The 26,329-nt window shown below is 37.6% G+C and overlaps 1 protein-coding gene and 1 long non-coding RNA gene across 2 annotated transcripts in view; one reads left to right on the top strand and one right to left on the bottom strand.

Moving 5' to 3' along the window:
• The window catches only part of LOC138425664 (uncharacterized), a 67,980-nt gene that overhangs the window by 2,673 nt on the left and 38,978 nt on the right, over positions 1-26,329 (top strand). The gene's annotated exons all lie outside the window — the stretch shown is intronic.
• Positions 13,519-14,463, bottom strand: LOC138425256 (putative olfactory receptor 2W6). The gene has a single exon (XM_069562898.1). The coding sequence runs from the start codon at positions 14,461-14,463 to the stop codon at positions 13,519-13,521; it is 945 nt and encodes a 314-aa protein (XP_069418999.1).

The raw sequence follows: 26,329 nt of genomic DNA, 5'->3' as shown, positions 1-26,329 counted from the left end.
ATAATACTTTTCACACAAATAATATATAACAAACAAAAAATAAAACATTTTAAATCTTATAGTACAGTACCTTGGAAAGTACAGTAGTAAATTACAATAGCTGGCTTACAGGGGCTGGCATCTGTCGAGTACAGCTTGACAGCACAGGTTCCTGAAAGTGCCGCACAACGAAAGAATGAGAAACACTCAAGAAAGTTACAGCGGGAATCAGGGGACCAATACCACCCTGAGGTGAAGGTGCCCAAACTGATCTCAAGTCTGCTTTACTATACTTTTTGAGACTTGCTTGTACGTGTTTATATGAGCATAGCAGGCCACGTGGCCTTCAATGATAATACTATGCAGTTAACATTTAACGTTTTTGTATCCCTGTTTTTCTGCCTCAAGGACAAAGACCCAGTTAATCTTTATGTGCCTCCCAGCTGTCAAAGTTAGGAACAATCTGTTGATGGCTTTCCATCCCCAGGCGTACTCCTGCTTGCAAGATGTTTTTTGTTCCTTCTTGGATTCCTTCAGGAGTCACATACTGAGTCATGTCCTCTCAGCAAGATTGTTTAATTCTTTTGCCAGGCCTTTTAGCAAGAACTACTGACTGGAGATGGGAGAGGATATGGAAAATGGTAGAGCTGAAGGATTGTCAGCAATAGGAGATAGAGCAGGCTGCAGTTTCACTCACACCTGACATTGATGGCACAGGTTCTGGTTCTGGTTCTGTTTCGTTGCTTTATTCAATTCTGTCTACTTTCTTGAAAAATGATACCATGATGTCTGCGTCATAGCTTTTTTTCTTGTCATAGATGACATAGTGGCACTGGATTACATTCTGAATGACTGCTGCAACATTTGTAAACCATTCTACATTTGAGTCCTATGCCTCAAAAACTAACAATGCCTCCTTAGAATCCCCTTGCCATTTCCTGTCTTGAATGTCTTCAGTTTTTGAGTTATTTCTTCCTCTTGTCTTTGTCCTTTCTCTGGGCACATTTACATCTTTGAAGATTCACAACTTGAAGGTTTGTTTGTAGGGGACTTCCTGTAACTTTATTTTGAATTTTGATGAAGAAATTATTCCTAGAATAGGTAGAATCTATGCCAGAGAGTTGCGTATTCTTTACATTCTTGTTTGGGAGACAAAACAAATATATGACCTAATTAGCTAAGATTTAACAAAATAGTGTATACAGCAACTCACATACTAGTACACAATGAACAGTAATTTTTAAGAGAACTCAGAGACAAACTCAGTCCTTGTATGACAAAGGTTGGATTGAGTTAATTGGGAGGTTTCCTATAGGAGGGCTGTTTAGTGACATATAGAGAAGAGGAGTTCAGAGATATAGTTTGAAAGAAAATACTGAAAATAACCTAGCATTCAAAAGAGAATGTATTCAGAGTGAGATGTGTGACATTCAGTTCAGTTCAGTTCAGTCGCTCAGTCATGTCCGATTCTTTGCGACCCCATGAATCGCAGCACGCCAGGCCTCCCTGTCTATCACCAACTATCCAGCCATCTCATCCTCGGTCGTCCCCTTCTCCTCCTGCCCCCAATCCCTCCCAGCATCAGAGTCTTTTCCAATGAGTCAACTCTTCCCATGAGGTGGCCAAAGTACTGAAGTTTCAGCTTCAGCATCATTCCTTTCAAATAAATCCCAGGGCTGATCTCCTTCAGAATGGACTGGTTGGATCTCCTTGCAGTCCAAGGGACTCTTGAGAATGTTCTCCAACACCACAGTTCAAAAGCATCAATTCTTTGGCACTCAACTTTCTTCACAGTCCAACTCTCACATCCATACATGACCACTGGAAAAACCATAGCCTTGACTAGATGGACCTTAGTCAGCAAAGTAATGTCCGTGCTTTTGAATATGCTATCTAGGTTGGTCATAACTTTTCTTCCAAGGGGTAAGCGTCTTTTAATTTCATGGCTGCAGTCACCATCTGCAGTGATTTTGGAGCCCCCAAAATAAAGTTTGACACTGTTTCTGTTTCCTCATCTATTTCCCATGAAGTGATGGGACCGGATGCCTTGATCTTCGTTTTCTGAATGTTGAGCTTTAAGCCAACTTTTTCACTCTCCTCTTTCACTTTCATCAAGAGGCTTTTTAGTTCCTCTTCACTTTCTGCCATAAGGGTGGTGTCATCTGCATATCTGAGGTTATTGATATTTCTCCTGGCAATCTTGATTGCAGCTTGTGTTTCTTCCAGTCCAGCGTTTCTCATGATGTACTCTGCATGTAAGTTAAATAGGCCTGGGCTAAACAGATTCCTTGAGTTGCTCTTGTTCTTGAGCCTCGTTGGTGGGATCACTGCAAATGTAACCTGTCTTTTAGTCTCATTTTGTTTAGTTTGGAGGGTATTTTGAGGTTATGAAAAAATCCCTCTTTATGTGCCTAAGATTTTCCATTTTATTTTACCATGTATTTTATTTCCTTTTGTTTTCTTCTTCAACTCATTTTCGTTTTCCTTTATCTTTCTTGGATAGCTCTCTCCTGGTGTTTCTTAATTTTGTCTGTTGTCATGCCCCTAATATTTAAACAATGTTTAGGCTTAGAAAATGCCTCACTGTAGCTCATTTTTCTTCTTCCATATAATCACCATCCATTTCCCCCCCCCCCACATGAGTGCAATAAACAAGTGGCATTTTCTTTTTTTCCTCCCTCCTTTCTTCTTTTCCTCTTTTCTCCTTTTTCTTCTTCTTCTTCTTCTTCTTCTTCTTCTTCTTCTTCTTCTCTCTCTCTCTCTCTCTCTCTCTCTCTCTCTCTCTCTCTCTCTATTTTAGTGTCCAGTGATAAGACCAGGATTGGAGGTAGGGAATCAACTGAAAAACTATCTTTTGAAATGAGAAGTGACAAAGGGTCATCTTGACAAATACTCACAAAAATCAAAGTGGAAAATCTACAGGAACACTGAAGGATAAGAATAGAAATTCTAGGAAGCTGAAAGACAAAGGTAAGAAAATCCTCATTTCAGAACAGAAAGATAAGGATTTAGAGGAAGGCTTGCATATAAGCTCAGAATATGCCAGGTATGAAAAAATTTCAAATGGGAACAGTTTCTTTGAGTGTAGTACAGGTTGTAAAGGGCTTCCCTGGTGGCTCAGAGGGTAAAGCGTCTGTCTGCAATGCAGGAGACTCCGGTTTGATTCCTGAGTTGGGAAGATCCCCTGGAGAAGGAAATGGTAAACCACTCCAGTACCCTTGCCTGGAAAATCCCATGGATGGAGAAGCCTGGTAGGCTACATACAGTCCATGGGGTCACAAAGAGTCAGACACGACCGAGCGATTTCAGTTCACTTTACAGGTTGTAAAAACATTTGTCCATAGTCAGATCTTATTCTCCATGAGAAAATGCATGCCAAAGAGAAACTGAATGTGTTGAATATGGAAAAGCTTTCAGGGTGATTCACCCCTGCCGGGGTCCAGCCCTGGTGGATCCGGGGTAATTTGAAGGGGAGATGGAGTAGGCATCCTAGAAAAAACTTATTTAATTACAGATATATAGAGAGATTAGAAACAGATAGTGTAGTAGTAAAATTAGTGGAGAAAAAGAGGCTGAATAACTTGGTTTACGTGGAATACCAATCACCACCTACATAGGCCCCAGGCGTCTTTCCATTCTCCCAAAGGAGAGGAGGCACTGAGGCCTCCCTGGTCCGATCTCAGAAGCCCAGGCAGAATTAGCAGGCTTGGTGAGTACCCACATTTTAGATGGGAATTCAGATAGGAAAACTGGGAGCAAGAAAGAAACAACACGGGGGAATCCGTCTTTCCAGAAACTGATCCCATTTCTTTATTTTTCAGGTTTGTTTATATACCTTTTGTTATACATAGGGATGAATACAGAGTCACGTGGGGGTCAGCAGACCTGACCCTTGCCACAATCAGGTGCTTCATATAAAATTATACAAAAGTCTTATGGGTTTTACATCATCTTTTGGCCATGAGGCCTGCTGACATTTTATGATCCTTTCTTTCTGATAACCAAAAACTTATTTTTTCCAGGGGTGTTTTTTCTTAAACCAGGCGCCACCCTCCAAATAAAGTTGCATTCCTATAGGGTGAGGGTGTAGTGAGTTACAATCAAGAAAGGAATTTATTTAACCCAAGGTTAACATGATCAATCTTAAAGGTTAATACTTATTTCTCCTATATGCTAGTTATATTTATTATAAAGGCAGGGAATATGGAGATTTAGCAGCAAACATCAGCCCAACAAATGAAAACCTTTCACTAATGTTCCCTTTAAGATCTATTTAGTCTTAAGATAGTGATAAAGTTACATTTTTACATAGCAAGGACACAGTGATTTATAATAAAGTACAATGATCTATAACAAAAGAGAAAATTCATTAACTCAAAAAGTCTAGTATTGCTAACATCAAAAACTACTATATTTCCTTTTCTATATTCCAAATACATTGATTAATATATTCCCAGGTGCCTAAGGATATGGAGGCCTGGCAGCAATCATTGACTCAACAATGAGAAAAGCCCTATGTTAATTAAGACTCTCAAAATACTCCAAAACTCTCTGTGCTGTTTATGGTTGAGAAGTAGTAAACAATCATGTGTGTAGTGGCAGGAGTATGGCTAATCCTGTCACACAAGCTCGTTTGCCAGCAGAGAGGTTTGACCTGAGACACCCTTGTCACATCCAGGGCAGGGAATTAGCAGCAATTATTGGCACAACAAATGAAAAAACCCTTCACCAATATAATTCCTAACCAACCCACTATACTAATAATTTCTAGGTAGACTCTGGCTTTGGGGGTAGATGCTCGGGAACAGGGGGTTTCCTGAGGCTTGATCATGCCTTTGTGTATGCCAAGCCTCCTTCCTCATGACCTTTGCCATGGGCAGAGTTCCTCACGCTGGCTCCCGGTACCCTCACACTACATAAAAGAATCCACACTGGGGAGAAACCTTGCAAATATGAAAGTGTGGGGGAACACTTTCAGCTGAAACTCTGCCCTAATCCAACACTATAAAGAATCTACAGTGGGGAGAAACTGTATGTGTGATTAGTGTTACAAAGCCTTTGGTGGAAGCTCAGCTCTATTTAATAAACACAAGAGAATTCACACTGGAGGGGGACCTATGAATGTGAGGACTGTGGGAAATCCTTTAAGAAAAGCTCAACCCTATCTAAACACCACTGAATCCATAATGGGGAGAAACCCTTTGAATGTAATGAAAGTTGGAAGACCTTCAGTAGCAGGTCAGTCCTTTCTCAGCAGAAAAGGATACACAGTGGAGGGAAATCCTCTGAGTGCAGTGACTGTAGGAAAGCCCTTAAAACCAAGAGCTGCCTTACCATGCACCAGAAAATCCGCTGTGGGGAGAAGACTTATGAGTGCTCTGACTGGCAATCCCAGTTTAGACACTACCTTACAGTGCATCAGAGGATTCATACTGGAGAGAAGCTCTGTGAATGTGCAGAAGTGGGAAGATCTTCAGTAGGAGTCCAGACTTTGCCAAATGCAAAAGAATCCACATTGGAGAAAGAGAAAAACCCTACCAGTGTGCTGAGTGTGGGAAGGCTTTCAGTTGCAGATCTGACATCAAATATAATTTACTATGGGGAGAAGCCATATGGTTGTAACCTATGTGGGAAGGCTTTGGGTGGGAAGTCATCTTACTGAACACAAAAGAACCCACAATGGGGAGAAGCCTTATGAGTGTCAAGTGTGTGGAAAAGCCTTCAGTTATAGCTTAGGCCTAAGGCACCACAGAAGAGTACATATTGAGGAGAAACCCTTTGGATGTAGGAAGACCTTTCATCCGAGCTCAGAATGTAACGTACATCTATGAGTCCATACAGGAAAGAAACCACATAAATGTGAAAAGTATGAGAAAGCTTTTAGAGTGAATACAGATCCCAGTGAACATAAGAGAAGAACGCATATTGAAGAGAAACTTTCTGAGTGTGAAAGTAAAAAATTAAGTCCAGTGTTATTTTCTCAGCCATATCCATATTTACCTCCCTGTAACATTTGACACCAAGGAACCCTTATTTTTTTGGGGAACTTAACCTTATTTAATATTGTATCCTGCCTCTTGGTATTCTCAGTTGCTTTTATCCTACCCAACTTTTCCCCATGCCTCTTAATAACTTCTAATACATACTTATGATGTTTATTATGTATATTATCCCTTTCCTTGAATATAAACTCCATGAGGACAAAAAACTTTAGTCACTTGTTTACTGATATATTCAAGGTCACTAGAACCTTGTCTGGTAAATACGGTGTGGGGGGGTGGGCATGGTGAGATGTTTTTTGATTGGAATGCTTGGTTTCCATCATGTGCTTTTTCAGGGTTGCCTTTCAATGTTTATAACTCTTCCTTTCCTCTTGCTTTTGCTGACTCCTTTTGGTTCCCCTCTTCTAAGTTGTGGCTGAGTATCATGCTCTATTCTTTAGGCAAGCGGTCTTAATTGTATCTTCTGACCCTCACTCCAGTCCTGTTAAACTAAATGATGCTCTGCTGTCATCTCTATGTCAGCAGTATGTTTACATAAACCACACACATGGTATTTCTGTATTCATGGGGTCATTTCAAGGCAGATGGTGGAATGGAAAAAATAAATACCTATGTTTATACCACTCTCTTTAAAGTCGTCTTCCTTTTTTTTTCTCAAGAAGACATGCAAATCATGTTAATGCTATATTTTAAATATATCCAGAGTACATTTCTCACTGTCTCCATTTAGGTCATGTCACACTGGTCTCCCTACAGGATAGATGCAGACAGACTACAGAGCAGTCAATCAGATTATTTGAACATGCAAGTCAGGTGCTGTCAAAATTCTCCAGTGGCTTCCCAGCACTCCCCACTTTTATAAAACATTTTTGTCATATTTACTTTGCCTCTCTCTGAGCCATTTGGAAATGAGTTGGAAATACCATGATACTTATCCCTAAATACTCCAGAATGCTTTCCTGACAGTAGTGGCATTCTTTTCCTTAGTCACAATACCATTATCATACTCAAGAAAATTACTGATTTAATAATACATCTAACATCCAGCCCACATTCAAATTTCCCCATTATCCTCCAAAGTCTTATAGCTGTTTTTTCTGGCACCAAAATCAGAATTCAGTTAAGGTACACACATTGCAGTAGTTGTATTTCTTTAGTCTAATTTAGAACTATGTGGAAATGGCAACCCCCTCCAGTATTCATTCCTGGGAAATCCCATGGACAGAGGAGCCCGGTAGGCTACAGTCCATTGGGTCACAGAGTCAGACATGACTTAGTGACTGAACAACAACAATGCTGTCTAATGCAATGCTGTCTAATAGAGTAGACTGTAGTCACATGTAACTACTGAGCTGAATGCTATTAATGTGATTGAGATGTACTGTCAGTTAAAATCCACACTAGTTTTGATTTTGTACAGGAAAAAAGTAAGATATCTCAGTTTTTGTATTGCTCACATATTGAAATAATATTTTGGATATACGAATTAGTTAAATGATTAAAATTCCAGCTATTCATTTAAACCTTTTTAAAAATGACTGGAAGAAAACTTAAAATACTTATATGACTTACATTTATTGCTTATGTGGTATTTCTTTTGGACATGTGGAACCAGAACAAATCACTCAACTTTTCTTTCATGGGAGAAGGCAATGGCACCCCACTCCAGTACTCTTGGCTGGAAAATCCCATGGATGGAGGAGCCTGGTTGGCTGCAGTCCATGGGGTTGCTAAGAGGCGGACTCTACTGAGCGACTTCACTTTCACTTTTCAGTTTCATGCATTATAGAAGGAAATGGCAACCCACTCCAGTGTTCTTGCCTGGAGAATCTCAGGGACGGTGGAGCCTGGTGGGCTGCCGTGTATGGGTTCACACAGAGTCGGACCCGACTGAAGCGACTTAGCAGCAGCAGCATTGATTGTTTAAATAAAGAGTTGAGGCAATCTGATTTATAGAAAATGGGTCCCCACCTCTGAGATCTAATGCTTGATGATCTGAGGTGAAGCTGATGTGATAATAATAGAAATAAAGTTCAGAATAAATGAGCTTGAACCATTGCAATCCTCCTGCACCCTGCCCCCTACCCCCGAGTCCATGGAAAAATCGTGTCTTCTATGAAACCTACCCCTGGTGCTAAAAATTGGGAACAGCTGTTATAGAACCATCCTACATTTTAGCTCTGTCCCCGTAGAAAGAATCTCCTACAGTTCTGCCACTTGCTTTACACCGAGTTTCTTGCTGTTTGGCAAACACGTGAAACATATCTTTTGCAATTCCTGGGAATTCTCTTTCCTATATATTTTTGCAAGACTGACTCCCTTACTTCACTCAGGTCTCTGCTCACATATCACATACTCAGATCTTCCTGACCATCCTTTCTAAATAGCACTTTCCATGATTGTTTCCCCTTACCCTGCTTTGCCTTTCTTTTTTAAATTTCACCTTTATTGAAGTATAAAATTGTAGGATATTTAAAGTGTACATTGTGATTTGATATGTGTATGCATTATGAAAAGATATCACCCTCTTCCCCACCCATCTAGTTAATTAATACACCATCATCTCACATATTTATTCTTTTAGGGAGAGTGAGAACATTTAAGTTCTCTCAATAAATTTCAACTATAAAATACAATGTTATCGGCTACAGTGACTGGGTTTTACATTAGATCTTCAGACCTTATTTTTCTTATAGTTGAAGTTTGTAACCATTTCCCTCCCCTCCTTTTTGGTCACACCATGTGGCTTGTGGGATCTTATTTCCAAAACCAGGGATTGAACTCAGGTATATGACAGTGAAAGCACTGAACCTAGCCCCTGGACTGGCAAAGAATTCCCCTGGTAACCTTTTATGAATCTTTCTCTATTTCTCCATTCCCTAGCCCCTGTTGACCATTTTTCTACTCTTTTTTTCTTTTTAACTCCACATATAAGTGATATGAAGTATTTGTTTTTCTCTGGCACGTTTCACTGAAGGTCCATCCATATTTTCACAAATGGCAGGATGCCATTCTTTCTCATGGCTGAGTAATATTCCATTATATATTCTACATCATATATACCACATCTTCTTTATCCATTCATACCTGTTGATTGGCACATAAGTTGTTTCCATATTGTGGCTATTGTGAATAACACTGCAATGAAAATGGGAGTGCAGAAATAATTCTGAGTTCTGTTTTCATTCCTTTGGATATATACCCAGAAGTGGGATTCCTGGGTCATATGGTACTTCTATTTTTAATTTTTTGAGGAACTCATTATACTTTTGAAAATAATGGTTTACACCAGTTTACATTGCTACTAGTAGTGTACAGGGTTCCCTTTTCTCTATATCCTTACTAACACATGTTATTTGTGTTGGCTTTTTAATAATAGCCATTTTGACAGGTATGAGGTGATATTTCATTGTGGTTTTAATTTGCATTTCCTGATGACTAGTGATGTTGGGCTTCTTTTCATGTACCCTTGGCCATTTGTATGTATTCTTTGGAAAAATATCTATTCAGGTACCTAGTCTATTTTAAAATTGGCTAATTGCTTTTTTGCAATTGAGTATATGAGTTCCTTATAGATTTCATATATTAAACTCTTAGTTAAATATATGTTTTACCGAGATTTTCTCCTATTTCATAGGTTGTCTTTGCATTTTGTTTTTAAACTCTGCTTTTGGTGTCATATCCAAAAAACCATTTATTTACTGTAACGTTTTCCTCTAGGAGTTTTATGGTCAGGTCATGAAATTTCAGTCTTCATTTAATCCTTTTCTGAGTAAATTATTGTGAGAGGTGTAATACTTTGAGTTGAGTACTGTGAGAGGTCTAGTTTCATTCTTTTGCATGTGACTATCTAGTTTTTCCAGCATCATTTATTGAAGAGACTGTCCTTTGGTCATTGCATGGTTTTGGCTCCTTTATTGTAAATTAAGTATCTGTATATGTATGAGCTTATTTCTAGGCTTTCTATTCTTGTTCCATTGATCTGTGTGTCTGTTGTTATTCCAATACCATACAGTTTTGATTACTGTGGCTTTGTAGTATAGTTTGATATCAGGAAGTGTTACGCCTTCTAGTTTGTTTTTTTCAAAATTGGTTTGGCTATTTAGATTCTTTATGGTTCCACACAAATGTTGGATTGTTTCTTCTATTTCTGTGAAAAATACCATTGGAATTTTGATAGTGATTGTATTGAATCTGTAGATTACCTTGGGTGGTAGTATGGGTATTTTAACAATGTTAGTTCTTATGATCTATCCTTGAGAATATTCATGGGTGTTTGAGAATATGTGTTCTGCTATTCTTGGATGGAATGTTTTGTAAATGTTAAATCTGGTTTAGTGCATAGTTTAAGTCCAATTTACACACACAGAGTTGAGGGTGAGGTTTGAGGTACTCCTACATTTTTTTTCTTTTTGCTAATGGATTCAGAAAAGAGTAAGTCCATCCCTGTCAATTGCTTCTGATACTCTTCCCATATGAGATTCTTAATGGACTTATATAAATGAAATAATAGTCGAATAGAAGTAATTACAATAGTTAATATTTATTGAGAACTTTAATTACCGACTATACTAAACACTGTGTGAGACATTTTTCTTAATCTTCTGTGTGGCAATGAATAGAACTACTCAAAACTGATCCTGAGATGTCACTCTAGGTTGCCTAGGAAAGGAGCTAGCTGGAACTGGGGTTTCCCCCTCTTCTTGGAGGGAAGGGGTGCACTTAAACTTAGTTTTCCATTGGACCAGTGCCTTACACTCCCTAACAGGATAGGCTCCAACTTTCCAGGTATCCATGGTCTTCAGGTGCCAGGCAGCTGGCCTTCCTCAAACTTTGGCATTTAAACCCAGACGCCGGGCAACCAAGTAGTCTTGATGTCTCACTAAGAAGTAGAGTTCAAGTTTATCTTTTGAGAAGCTAGAGCAGTTGTGTCAGGAGTAGAGCAGCTTGACCCTGGTGCTGATTCTCCTCTCCCTGAGATTATGAGAGAGTGGAAGTACTTTGCCTCTTGTTCCTGACTCTTGGTTTCCTGTGTTTCCCCAATAAATCTTGTTCTTTGGTTCTCACTGTGTGATGTTGCAGTATGTATCCTAATGCCTGTTGCACCACATTCTTGCAGCAAATTTATGAATTAGAGATTCTGGGGATATCAAGAAGATGTGGGTAGAGTTTGTCATCTTCTCGGGAAATAGTGTAATTATAAAAGTGTGTGTGTGTCTGTGTGTGTGTGTGCACGCGCGTGTGCGTGTATCTGGAGAACTGGGTGTAGGTTGGAGGATTGGCTGATGAAGGAATAATTGCCTGACCCTGTGAAGATCGGGATCCCAAATGAAGAAGAGAGCAAAGTGATCCGGGCCTCAAGAACCTCATGCCCAAGCAAATTCGGCCAGAGTTAATGGGCTGCAGGTCCTCTGATGAAGATGGGTGAATTTCAAACTGGAAAATTTGGAAACAAAAACCTGCCACTAAGCGAAACTGAAGACCAGACTCACTGGTACAGAATTGTTATGAAAAAGCAAAGGGGAGAGTCAATTTCCTTATAAGAACCGCTGTGACCTCCTTAGCTCTTTTTTATTTTATTTTTTTACTTTACAATACAAAGTGAAAGTGAAGTCGCTCAGTCGTGTGCGACTCTGTTCGACCCCATGGACTGTAGCCTACCAGGCTCCTCCGTCCATGGGATTTTCCACGCAAGAATACTGGAGTGGGGTGCCAGTGCCTTCTCCAATATTGTATGGCAAAACCTCCTTAGCTCTTATTAGAATGTCAGTGCTTATACCTTGAAGGACCATTTTTCAAAGCACCACCTTGTGGCAGTAAGCCGAAATGGCAGTAGTGAACTTAGATCCAGTCCTTCTCTGGTCGGGTATGCGAACTGATAAAAACTCATTTTTGGGATTTCATGTTTGGAGATCGTTCTGGGGGAAAGGCAGCGCAAAATGGAGACAACGTTCTGTTAATATTGCAATTGGGGGCTGAAGAATAAATTGCAAAATAATGACAATAAAGAAAAGCAATGGGCCATATTTAAGTTCATGAAATATTTCTTACCAGCAGGACAGCAAGGATGGAAACTTTTCTTTGATATTTTGGTTGGCGCACAAAAACTTAAAACCCATCATTTTCATGTGACTACTGTGAATGTGCACTTAAAATATTAGATAAACATATGTTAAAGTATTGTTATTCTTTGATGTTATTTCCTTTGATGATACTACTGTATCTTAAAAAAAATATAAATTCCCTTGAATCCTCAACTCCAAAGAAAAATCTATATTTTTGCAGACTAGTGGTAATAATTAGTGTCTTCTTCAAGAAGTATCTGCTGTTTCTGACAAATGTCAAATAGCTGATATTATTCTCTCTCACAAAAGAATTGTTTTTCCTAACAAAGGTTTGCCTTTGTTTAACAGAACTGAAAGCACAGGTGAGAAATAGCCTAATGTCAGTTTTCCCCAAATATTTGATACTTCAGGCAGAGGGTGGATTCGTTTGCACTTGAAATGACATGGCAGTGGCACTATAGATGTGAAGGCTCTTTCATTTACAGAGATGATTTTCAATCTCTGAAATGATCAACTTGTAGAGAAGTTTAAGCTATTCTGCAGCGTAGAGATCCCCAGATTTTGAATGTATTTACCAGGAAAATAAAGTAAAAATGGGATTAAACAGATGATTACTAAATTTTTGTTTTGTCAAGTAAGAGCATCAAAACCTTTCCTCCAAATTACCTTCTACTGCCAGTATAATTTAGGAAAAGAAAGAACATTATAAAGCGAAAGTGGAAGCAGATAGTGTTAAATCAGGAATAACCTTTTATATTGACTTCATTATAAATGGTCAACTTACAGTTGTTGTTTATTTGTTATGTTATGTCTGACTGTGACCCCGTGGTCTGTAGCCCACCAGATTTCTGAGGCTAGACTACTAGAGTGGGTTGCCATTTCATTCTCCATGGGATCGTCCCAACCTAGGAATCCAACCCGTGTCTCCTGCATTGGCAAGTGGATTCTTTACCACTGAGCCACCAGGGAAGCCCCAGCGTAGTAGCCCTCTGCTCTGTTAAAACTTGAGGCAGAAGGTGGAATGGGTATTGGTGAGCTGTTAGTCTCCACCACAATGTCTCCTTTGGCAGAATCAGGTGAATGAAAGACTGTTATTTCTAATAGAAGTGATATGTCTGGGAAGAAAAAAGTCAGTATAATCTTATTTTAGAATAGATGCTTATGATAAATAATTTCTCAATATTTTGTATGTTGTTGTTACCATATTTCATAATTTATTTATCTGTAGTCCCTGATTAATCTTGAAGCTTTTGAATACATGAATTGCATTTTATTTATGTATATTTATTTATCTGTCTCCTTATCATTTATCCCTACTTCCTATTTATTTACAGAGTCAGTACCTAGCGCAATTCTTGGTAAGTGGTAAACATCCAAGAAATACTCTTTGAATAAATGATTTGATTCATCTTCTGTTGGACAAGGTCAATATTATATCTTTAGCTCTCTACACTCTGATTTTTCCATCTAATTCATGACTTTGCTGGCCATTTTTTTATCCACAATATTCTCCTTATTGCACTCTTTACATCTTTGTTTCTCAAAGTATATATCAGAGGGTTAAGACTGGGTGTGACAATGGTATAAAAGAGAGTAAGGAATTTCCCCTCATTTTGTGAGGTGCTAGTTTGCGGCTTCATGTACATATAAATTACTGTTCCATAAAACAGAGATACTACTGTGAGATGGGAACCACATGTATGAAGGATCTTTCGCCACCTTGCTGCTGACTTGATTCTCATGACAGCTTGAGTGATGACTCCATATGAGATGAGAATTAGTGACAGAGGTACCAGAAGAAATACCACCCCAAGAGCAAAGACAACAAATTCGATTACTTTTGAATAGACACAAGCCATCTTGATCAATGCTGGCATCTTACAGAAAAAGTTATCCACCTCTCGGTGCCCACATCTTGGCAACTTCAAAGTCAAAGAGCAAAGAATTAAGGCACTGCCAAGACCACCAAACCAGGCAATCAACACCATCTTCTGGCAAAGCTCAGGGTGCATTATTACTGTGTAGTGAAGAGGTTGACAGACAGCAGCATAGCGGTCATAAGCCATTACAGCCAAGAGAAGGCATTCTGTGGCTCCCAAGTCAAGGGCAAAGAAGAACTGGAGCACACAGCCTCCATATGTAATAGACTTTTTTGGACCCCATAGATTTACCAGCATCTGGGGGATAATGCTAGTTGTGTAACAGAGGTCCACAAAAGACAAATTGGATAAGAAGAAATACATGGGCGTATGGAGCTGGGTGTCTAGGTAAGATACAAGAATGATAGTTGTGTTTCCTACCAGGGTTATAATATAGAAGATGAAGACAATCACAGAGATGATGTGTTCCAATTGGGGCCGATCAGAAAAGCCCAGAAGGATGAAGTCTGTTCTGGAGCTTCCATTGCTGGTTCCCATTGCTCCTTTTGAAAAACTAGGAAGCTATACCATGGTAAGAAAACATAGTGTCAGCCTTAGGTAGAACTAAAAACGTCTGAAGTTTGTCATGAATATCCAAAGGTCACTTATTTGCATGCTTTTTCCCATTTTGGAACACCTCTTAACATATCTGCTGTGTTCATTTTCCAAAATCTCTACATATTTTGTTATATCCATAGTGGTTTTATTCTTTTTTTTTTTTAATTTGCCATGCCATTTGGCTTCCAGTTCCTTGACTAGGGGTTGAGCCTGGGACCCCGACAGTTAAAACGTGGATCCGAACCACTGGATTGCTAGGGAATTCCCCAGAATGCTTCTAAAAATAATTTTTGACCACTGAGTCACACAAATATTTTTCTTATAAAGCTGTTGAACTTAAGGTAAAAGTTAAGTGACATTTTCCTGGGGTAAGCTCTATTTTTTGCTAAGAGAATCACTTTCTATATTAACTTTCAAACATCTACATCTCAACCATTATAATTGTAATCATAATTATAATCACAACCAACATCCTCCTCCTTTCCCCCCCTCTTCAACATTACACTGTTGTTCTTGTATTCATTTTGATGTTCTTTAATATCCTGCCCTTTTTTTGTGCATGTGTTTTTGATGCCAGATAAAAGTCCTTAGTACTATTAACCTTTATTCACGTGTACAGAGGCTGTATAATTCTTTGAACACCTTTTATGGATGTTATTACACCATGTAAGTAGCCTTATTGATTTGTTGCAGAGTTAAAAGTTGAATTAATTCCAAAAGGTTTTGGTCCCCACATACACATGGCAGCAATCTGTGTTAGTTCCTATTTGCCTGGCCATTCAGCAAAACTAACAAGGCAGTTAACTGAAACAAAAAGCAGTTTATTAAACAATCAGTGAGTTGTTTCTCCCCATGGTATTTACTGACTGCATGAGTTTATCCTCTGGTTGCTTTGGAACTCTATAGGTAAAACTATCACCTAATTTCAACTCTAAAAGAATATAGAAAAGGGATAAAATTATATCAGTCTTACTATGATTAGATACAGTATCATATCTTTATTTTTATTTATGAATTTTTAAATGTATATAATCTTTGACCATGAACTTCAGACCTAAATGTATACTTTACATTTATAGTGTCTTTGGGGCCAAGGAATAATTACCTATTTGTTGTAGTTATAGTGAGATAAGGTAAAGATAAATTACCTACAGTATATCATTGTTATAAGCATTTTACTTAGAAATTACACATTATAATCATGTAGAAAGAACTGTTGTTACTAAGTAATATGAGATAGAGATGTAGTTTTTCTCAATATAGAATGGAAATTTAATTATGAGTGTCTGGTTTTTATGGAGTAAATGTCAGAATAAGTTAAGCCTAGTGCTTAAGAGCACAGTTTCTTGATTCAGAGTGGTTGGGATCAAATTCCAGCTTCACCACTTGGAAACATTGTGTCCTTGGGTGATTTATTTAACCTGTCTCTATACTAGGTTCTCTATGTGTTATGTGAAGTGAGGTTGTGAAGGTTAATATTTGTGAAGACACTTGGAAGTGAATCCTTCTGTGGAAAGATTTCCAATGAAAGCCAGAAATCCTTTGTTCATGATTAATTTTAAAAATGAAAGCTATATTCACCTACCCCCAAATCCTTGTTACTCTATCCCTCATTTCCTTTGTCTTTCATGGTGATGATTCACCATGTGGTCTATAACTAAACTGGAAAACATAAATACTTTTTTTGGCATGATTTTTTAGGTGCCCAAGCATATTTATATATACAAAATTACTTTCAAACACAGTGTACAGATTGAACCAATAAGCTTCAGAAGGAGGAAAGGACTTGGTTTCCAAAATGACTTGATTATAGAATGCACTTGACTTTTTTTTGACCACTTCAGGTTGGGATATTGTTGGGAATTAAAAGGCCACAGAATTTTAGAGTTGAAATGAACCTTGGGCACCATGAATCCAGCCTTCTATCCTGCACAGGAAAGCCTTCCACAGGAAGATTCACTTCCACTCCTATTTTCATAAATTCAGTAACAGGAAAGTCATTTGCACGTGAAGCAGCCTCTTTCCTTTAATCAGTGTCTCTTACTTACTCAAGTAGAACTCAAAGATGCCTCTAACATCCAGGCACCAGCTCTTTTTCTTTTTTCTGGAAATAAATACAGAATAAGTCAATTTGACATGGCTTTATAAAGGTAGTTTTATTATAAAATAAATCACATATATAGAAAGGAAAATAAAAGCTTGGTGAGCTAAGGTGAATATTTTTGTAACTGACACCCAGGTCAAGAAACAGAATGCTGCCAGCCACCCTGGGAACTTCTCTTTGTGCCTCATGCCAATCATAACCCTTCTCTGTCCTTGAAAGTATCCAGTATCTTGATGTTTATAGTAACCACCTCCTTGTATTTTACTAGTTTAATTACTTAAGTGTGCATCTGTAGACACTATTGTTTAATTGGGTTCATTAAGAATTTTTATATGTCTTTTAAGTTTCTTTTAATATTAGAATCAACTGTTGAATATACACTTACATTTATGTTCCCAGACCAAGTGCATAGGTCACTGAACTATCTTTAATTACTATGCTCTTCTGGTTGCAGTCCATTGGACGCACCATGGTTTATCAAATGCCTCAGAATAGTGAGTTTAGAAGTAAACACAGTGCACCAGGTGTGCTACACTGTTGAAGAGAATAGTGATAGTCTATGATTTACACATGCCTTCTAAAATGTAGCCAGTTTTAGCAGGTGGAAAACATTACAGTCTTAATTTAAGCTTTGGATTATATAAGGCCCCTTGTTCAAAGTGCTGTCAAGGCAAGAATTATACTTTATGTAATTTAATCTTGTGAACCCAAATATAAGACTTCATCTTATGCTTCTTAATATTTTGGTTTAAGCATTGAAGTCTCAAAATTTAAATATCATTTTAAATTTAAAAGTCAATATGATATAAAAAAGAGAACCTGAATTGAAGAAATAGATGTTAAAAAGAGGCATGCTATATTTTAATTAAAACTCACTTCATTTTTCATAGTATGAACTTCAGTTTCTAATAATGTAGCATAACTTTACATTTTACTTTCTTCAGTGAAATCTAAGACAAATGAATCAGACATATTTAAACATAACTTGAGTGTACACAATGATATGGAGATAAAACTAGGTACATAAAATGTATAGTTGTCTAAAATTTTATAAAAAATAAAGAGATATTAAATGGATCTCTTATAACTGTAAAGTAAGAGGTAGATTGCTGTAACCATACAAAGCCAAAGCAGAAAAATACAGTGTAAAAGTACCTAAGAGTCCTGAACTCTAGATTCAGACCATCAGTGATGGTATTAGAACACCCTTCAGCTACTTTCTCACTGTGTGAACTGAAGCAGCTAATTATTGTCTTTAAGCCTGAGTTTCCTCATCTGTAAAATAGTTATTCTAGAGCACCTGCTATTGGAGAAGGCAATGGCAACCCACTCCAAAATTCTTGCCTGGAGATTCCCAGGGACGGGGGAGCCTGGAGGGCTGCCGTCTATGGGGTCACACAGAGTCGAACACGACTGAAGTGACTTAGCAGCAGCAACAGCAGAGCACCTGCTTTATAGAATGGTTTGTGAGGATAATTAAATGATATATTTCACATAAACTGTTTAGTAAGATGCTCAGCATAGAGAGCATTTACTAAGTTAAAATATTCACTAATTGCTCTTATTGAAATTTAATATAATCTTCATTCCTGAGAGGTAATTAGTGTATTAGGGTTGATTTTTATCTCACATATCTGTCACATATTTGCTTTCATGTTAGACTGAGAGCTAACATCTGTACTACCTAGGATCTGTTTTCTACTCCATGCCTTCTGTTGGAGATAGCAGCGAATACTTACCAGAAGGAAAAAATATTAGAATGTAATTATACTTTTATGAGGGTAGAATTCACAGTTGTCATGCTCTTAAGTAGTCCAGATGTACTCCTGTGCACACTATGATGATCCTTCATTTCATTGATAATTCAGAAAAATTGTTTGGCGAGTCACTGAGCCTATGAAATATTGGAATAGCCACCAGTTTCTTATACTGTTAATAAGATTACAATCACATTCATGTTTAAATACAAGAGCTAAACTGAGGTTAAATAGAGGTCTCCATCTAATGTGGATGTTTGAGAAAAGCTAGATGCAGGACTGGTTGAAGAGCTGAAGAATTAGGTTTTGTTAAATGTATTTTTGATAGTATATTTGTAGTCTTTTAGTGTATACTTTTGTTAAATTCATTTGTAGATAGATTTTTGCCTAATTAAACAAAGAGAGTGCTATGTTGGTCTGCGTATACTACAAGAATCGTAATGATGTAGCAGGGAAATATTTGTGTGCAATTTTAAAGGCTACTATGTGGATGTGATTTAGACCTTGGGGACTGGTGCCCCACAGAGGTGATTAACAAATCTTTGACTATGGTCAGAATCTGATCTAAACAACAATTTTATGAAAAGTTCCCTTAAGACTTTGGGGTCTATCCATTTTCTATTTAGATTTCTTTCATGGAAATTGATTTCAGAGGTAAATTTATATATTGTACTGAAGTTACTCTTGAATATTATAAATATAATATAAACCATATTTATTAAAATAACACATTTAATTGAAATTTGGTTTATTCAAGAGGTAAGATATCAAGTTGGAGAAATACAGGCAATTATCTAGATATTGTGTCCATAGGAAATAAAATATTTGATTAAAAAATCATGGAATAATTAAAATTCTAGGTTCATGAGCCATAGAATCATTGTTTCATTTTCAATGAATTAAAAATAATACCATGAACACGTGTCAGCTTGCCCTTCTGTTCAAGAGCTGAAAGTTTACTAATAGCTTAGAACTGGCTATGTGGCTTCACACTGTCCAGTCTGTCTTCCTGCCTGACTCCCAGGGGAATCATGGTCTTGAGTTCTGTGTTCATCAGATACTTACATTAGGATATAATTTATACATTAACACACTCCCATACATATGTGTGGAATGTCTAAATAGCATATATTTTTTTGCATGTGCAAATTTGCAGAATTTGTCTATCTGTTCTTGGAGTTTTTTTAATTAGGTCTTTAGGATTTTCTATATCAAAGACCATGTCATCTGCAGAGACAGTTTTACTTCTCACTTTCTGATTTGGATGCTTTTCATTTCTTTTCCTTTTCTAGGATTTCCCAGCTATATTGAATAGAAGTGGCAAGAGTGGTCGTTATTGTCTTGTTCTTGATATTAGAGGAAAAACTTACAACCTTGTACTATTGAGTATGGTGTTTGCTGTGGGCTTGTCATATATGATTTAATCTCTTTTCTAGTAATTGGTCTGTTTAGATTTTTTACCAGTCAGATCAGTTCAGTTCAGTTGCTCAGTCGTATCTTTGTGACCCCATGGCCTGCAGCATGCCAGGCTTTCCTGTCTATCAGCAACTCCCAGAGCCTACTCAAACTCATGTCCATGGAGTCTGTGATACCATTTCCTTCTAATTCAGTCTTAATAGGTTTTAGTTTTAGGAATTAACCATTTCTTTTAAGTAGTCCAATTTATTGGTGTAGTCTTTTTTGATCCTTTGTATTTTGTGTGGTAGCAGTTATAATGTCTTTTTCACACTTTTGTTTATTTTTGTCCTCTATCTTTTTTTGCTGATGGAGCCGGCAATGCATTTAGTAGGAACTGCATCCTTTTGTTGCCCTCCAAGAGTCCTAGCTGCTGCTTTTTCAGGCTCTTCCTTCCTCACAGTCACCACTCCCCACGAGTCTTGCAGTGCATCTTGGCATACTGAAAACGGTGAGAAAGAAGTCGGTTTGCTTGTCAGTGTCTTTGTTGTACAGCTAGGGAAGCCGGTTGCTCACTTAGGTACTCTCACATTCTCCCAGTGGAGAAATCACAGGCTAAGGAAGTCTCCTTTGGCACTGAGCTATGACACCTTGGAGGAGAGGTGGTAGGTAGTAAAGTAAAACTGTTCTTAACCTCATCAGTGTGTCCATCTTGTATTTGTCTCTGCTCCAGGGATGTGCTGGTACTTCTCAGTGGACTCCCAGAGTTTCACAAAGGCAGTGTTGTCTGTTGGTGATTGCACAGATCATCCTGAATATGCAGGAACCTTAGACTATGGCTTACTTTTCTAATTCCTTAGTGGTGTCTTTGGAAGAGATAAAGCTTTAATTTTAAAAAGTTCAACACATGAATTTTTCTTTTATGATTAGTCTTTACCTACTCTAAGCTTATGAAGATATTTCTCTATATTTTATTCTAGAACTTTTATAATTTTAGCTTTTATTTTTAGTCAGGGATTCATTTCAAGTTAAAGTTTTCTGTATGGTGTGAGGTAGAAGTTGAACTTCAGTATTTTCCATAGAATATCCAGTAATTTCAACACCATTCATTGAAAGATTCTCTTTTTCTTATTAAATTTTGACACCTTTGCAAAAAGTCAGTTGACCCTATACATCAATTTCTGAGCTCTCTATTGACCTATTTGTCTATGCTTAGGCCAATACTGCACTGTCCTGATTGGTGCAGTTTTATAGTAAATCTAGGAATCAGATGATGTCATTCCTCCAGTTTTGTTCTTCTAAGAAGATTTGGGGATAGTGTAGGTTTTTGCATTTGCATGTCAGTTTTACAATCAGCTGGTGAATTTCTTAAACAAAATTGGTTGATTTATTGGTTTCCTATTGCTGCTGTTCCAAACTACCAAAAACTTAGTGGCTTTAAATAACATGAATTTATTATCTTACATTTTTGGAGATTGGAAGTCCAAAATGGATATCTCTGAGAAAATCACAAGGTGTTGGTAGGGTTGCATTATTTTCTGGAGGCTCTAGGAAGAATTCATTTTCTTCCACTTTCCAGCTTCTAGGGGCTGCCGTGGTCACTGGCATATGGATTCCTCCCCTCTTCAAGCCAGGAATGGCCAGTCTAGCCTTTCTCAGATCGATCACTCTGACATTGACTCTTCTGCATCCTTTTTCCTCATTTAAGGATGCTTCTGGTTGTATTGGGTCCATCCATATAATTCAGAACACTCTCCCTACTTTAAGGTTTCTGGTTAGCAGCCTTAATTCCACCTGAAACTTTAACTCTTTCTTACTGCATCACATAATATATTCACAAGTTCAAAGGGATAGAATGAGGACCTCTCTGGGGGAGCCATTATTCTGCCTACTTAGTTGGAGATGTTTTGAATCTGGAGATCAGTTTGGGGAAAATTGACATTATAACAATATTATGTCTTCCAATCAATGAACATGGTCTATCTAGCTCCATATTTATTTAGGCCTTCTTTGAGTTCTCTTAGTGATGTTTAGTAGTTTTCAAAGTAGAAGTCTTGTACATCATTCATTTAAATTTATTCTATTTAAAATGCTATTGTAACTGGTATTATTTTACACTTTCAGTTTTCAATTGTTTATTGCTCATATAGAAATACTCTTCAGTTTTTAATTTTCATCTCGCCTCTAGCCAGCATTCAACTTTACTTATTAATTCTTGTTACAGTCTCTCCTACAGTTTTAAATTGAATTTGTGTTTATCTTGTTCCTGAATTCAGGAGGAAAATACTCATTATTTCATTTTAAAACATAGTGTTATTTCAAGCTTTTTTTGGTAACTTGTCTTTACTAAATTAATTAAGCACACTGCAACAGAGAATCTGGCTGATACTTCCATCCAATCTGCATCTTGACAACTATTAATCTATAGATGAAATACTGGCATCTTTACATCTTCACTTTCTAGAAAAGAACACAGCAGAAAATGGTCTCTACCTGCCTCTTCCTTTAGATTCTTACATGAATATGTGTAATTGTACTTACTTTCTAGCCCTTACAGTACAAAAAACAGAGGGCAGCTAAAGTGGGTTCTGAGTATCAATCAATAATATATTTCATACATGGGGCTTCCCTGGTGGCTCAGATGGTAAAGCGTCTGCCTGCAATGCGGGAGACCCGGGTTAGATTCCTGGGTCGGGAAGATCCCCTGGAGAAGGAAATGGCAATCCACTCCAGCACTCTTGCCTGGAAAATCCCACGGAGGGAGGAGCCTGATAGGCTACAGTCCATGGGGTCGCAAAGAGTCGGACACAACTGAGCGACTTCACTTCACTAACAATCTGTGGGTTCTGGGTTATTTGACATTTTCATTGATCTTTTTCTTGGCTGCATTAATTCTGAAAAATTAATATTACATCAATTGTCTACTATCTGAGCTGTTTCATATCAGAAAAACTTATGTTTCTTTCACATATAAAAGACAATTTGTTTGGATATAGAATTATTTGCTAGTGAATTTTTCCACTGCAAACTTTCAGTGGCCATTTCAAGGACCATACTTAAAATGTCTTTTTTACTTCCAACATCTTTGCTTCCATCAAAGTTACTATATCTGCTTCTTTCTTTTCATCTTCAATTTTGTCACTACACTACAAAATGTTAACCCTAGCAAAAACTAGAGTACATGAAGTGATGGACTGACTCAAATTTCTGAACATCCTATTCTAGATTTTCTGATTTTGTAGAGCACTTGTTTTCAATCTTGGCTGAGCACTAGCCTTTTGGCAAATATAATTCATTGCTCTGGGAGGTGGCATACCATGTGGCTTATACAATCCTATAAATCATTCCATAATATATCATCTTTTATTTTTAAAATTATTTTATTTATTATAATTGGAGGCTAATTACTTTACAATATTGTGGTTGTTTTTGCCATACATTGACATGAATTAGCCATGGGTGTACATGTGTCCCCCCTCTCCCTAACCCCACTCCCTCCTCCCTCCCCATTCCATCCCTCAGGGTTGTCCCAGTGCACTGGCTTTGAGTGCCCTGTTTCATGCATTGAACTTGGACTGGTCATCTATTTCACATATGGTAATATACATGTTTCAATGCTGTTTTCTCAAATTATCCCACCCTTGCCCTCTCCCACAGAGTCCGAAATCTGTTCTTATATCTGTGTCTCTTTTGCTGTCTCACATATAGGGTGGTTGTTACAATCTTTCTAAATTCCATATACGTGCATTAATATACTGTATTGGTATGTTTCTTTTTGACTTACTTCACTCTGTATAATAGGCTGCAGTTTCATCCACCTCATTAGAACTGACTCAAATGTGTTCTTTTTAATTAGCTCAGTAATGTTCCATTGTGTATATGTACCGTGGCTTTCTTATCCATTTGTCTGCCCATGGACATCTAGGTTGCTTCCATGTCCTAGCTATTGTAAACAGTGCTGTGATGAACATTGGGGTACACATGTTTCTTTCAATTCTGTTTTCCTCAGTGTGTCTGCCCAGCAGTGGGATTGCTGGGTCATACAGCAGTTCTATTTCCAGTTTTTTAAGGAATCTCCACAGTGTTCTCCATAGTGGCTGTACTAGTTTCCATTCTCACCAACAGTGTAAGAGGGTTCCCTTTTCTCCGCACCCTCTCCAGCGTTTATTGTTTGTAGGCTTTTTGATAGCAGCCATCTGACTGGCATGAGATGGTACCTCATTGTGGTTTTGATTTGCATTTCTCTGATAATGAGTGATGTTGAGCATGTTTTCATGTTTGTTAGCCATCTGTATGTCTTCTTTGGAGGAATATCTGTTTAGTTCTTTGGGCCATTTTTGATTGGGTCATTTATTTTTCTGGTATTGAGCTGCATGAGCAGCTTGTATATTTTTGGGATTAATTCTTTGTCTGTTGTTTCATTTGCTATTATTTTCTTTCATTCTGAAGGCTGTCTTTTCATCTTGCTTATACTTTCCTTCATTGTGCAGAAGCTTTTAAGTTTATTTGTTTGGTCCCATTTGTTTATTTTTGCTCTTATTTCCATTACTCTGGGAGGTGGATCAGAGAGAATCTTGCAGTGATTTATGTCAGAGAGTGTTCTGCCTATGTTTTCCTCTAGGAGTATTATAGTTTCTGGTCTTACATTTAAATGTTTAATCCATTTAGAGTTTATTTTTGTGTATGGTGTTAAAAGTGTTCTAGTTTCTCTTTTACAGCTGGTTGACCAGTTTTCCCAGCACCACGTGTTAAAGAGATTGTCTTTTCTCCATTGTATATTTTTGCCTCCTTTGTCAAAGATAAGGTTTCCATAGGTGTGTGGATTCATCTCTAGACTTTCTATTTATTCCATTGATCTATATATCTTTCTTTTTGCCAGTACCATACTGTCTTGATGACCGTAGCTTTGTAGTATAGTCTGAAATCAGGGAGGTTGATTCCTCCATCCATTCTTCTTTCTCAAGATTGCTTTGGCTATTCGAGGTTTTTTGCATTTACATATAAATTGTGAAATTATTTGTTTTACTTCTGTGAGAAATACCATTGGTAGCTTGATAGGAATTACATTGAATCTATAGATTACTTTGGGTAGTATACTCATTTTCACTATATTGATTCTTCTGACCCATGAACATGGTATATTTCTCCATCTGTTTGTGTCATCTTTGATTTCTTTCATCAGTGTTTTATAGTTTTCTATATATAGGTCTTTTGTTTCTTTAGGTAAATTTATTCCTAATTATTTTATTCTTTTCATTGCAATGGTGAATGGGATTGTTTCCTTAATTTCTCTTTCTATTTTCTCACTGTTAGTGTATAGGAATGCAAGGGATTGTGTGTGTTAATTTTATATTCTTCAAGTTTACTTTATTCATTGACTAGCTCTAGTAGTTTTCTGGTGGTGTCCTTAGAGTTTTCTGTGTAGAGGATCAGGTCATCTGCAAACAGTGATAGTTTTACTTCTTTTCCCATCTGGATTCCTTTTATTTCTTTTTCTTCTCTGATTGCTGTGGCTAAAACTTCCAAAACTATGTTGCATAGTAGTTGCAAGAGAAGGCACACTTTTCTTGTTCCTGACTTTAAAGGAAATGCTGTCAATTTTTCAGCATTGAGGATATTGTTCGCTGTGGGTTTGTCATAGATGCCTTTTATTATGTTAAGCTATGTTCCTTCTATGCCTGCTTTCTGGAGAGGTTTTTTTTTTTTTTTTTTTTTTCTAATCATAAATGGGTGTTGCTTTTGCTGCTTCTGCTGCTGCTGCTGCTAAGTTGCTTCAGTCATATCCAGCTCTGTACGATCCCATAGATGGCAGCCCACTAGGCTTCCCCATCCCTGGGATTCTCCAGGCAAGAACACTGGAGTGGGTTGTCATTTCCTTCTCCAATGCATGAAAGTGAAAAGTTAAAGTGAATGTGTTCAGTCATGTCCGACTCTTAGCAGTGCCATGGACTGCAGCCTACCAGGCTCCTCTGTCCATTGGATTCTCCAGGCAAGAGCACTGGAGTGAGTTGCCATTGCCTTTTCCAGATGGGTGTTGAATTTTGTCAAAGACTTTTTCTGCATCTATTGAGATAATCATGGTTTTTATCTTTCAATTTGTTAATATGGTGTATCACATTGATCGATTTGTGAATATTGAAGAATCCTTGCATCCCTAGGATAAAGCCTGCTTGGTCATGATGTATGATCTTTTAAATATGTTGTTGGATTCTGTTTGCTAGAAATTTGTTAAGGATTTTTGCATCTGTGTTCATCAGTAATATTGGCCTGCAGTTTTCTTTTTTTTGTGGCGTGTTTGTCTGCTTTTAGTATTAGGGTGATGATGGCCTCATAGAATGAGTTTGGGAGTTTACCTTCCTCTGCAACTTTCTGGAAGATTTTGAGTAGGATAGGTGTTAGCTCTTCTCTAAATTTTTGGTAGAATTCACCTGTGAAGCCATCTGGTCCTGGACTTTTGTTTGTTGGAAGATTTTTGATAACAGTTTTGATTTCCATGCTTGTGATGTGTTCTGTTAAGATTTTCTATTTCTTCCTGGTTCAGTTTTCTAAG

This window comes from Ovis canadensis, chromosome 20, assembly GCF_042477335.2.
Source record: "Ovis canadensis isolate MfBH-ARS-UI-01 breed Bighorn chromosome 20, ARS-UI_OviCan_v2, whole genome shotgun sequence".
Lineage (NCBI taxonomy): Eukaryota > Metazoa > Chordata > Mammalia > Artiodactyla > Bovidae > Ovis > Ovis canadensis.
The sequence above is the reverse complement of the archived record's forward strand: the minus strand, read 5'-3'. Positions and strand labels throughout refer to the sequence as shown.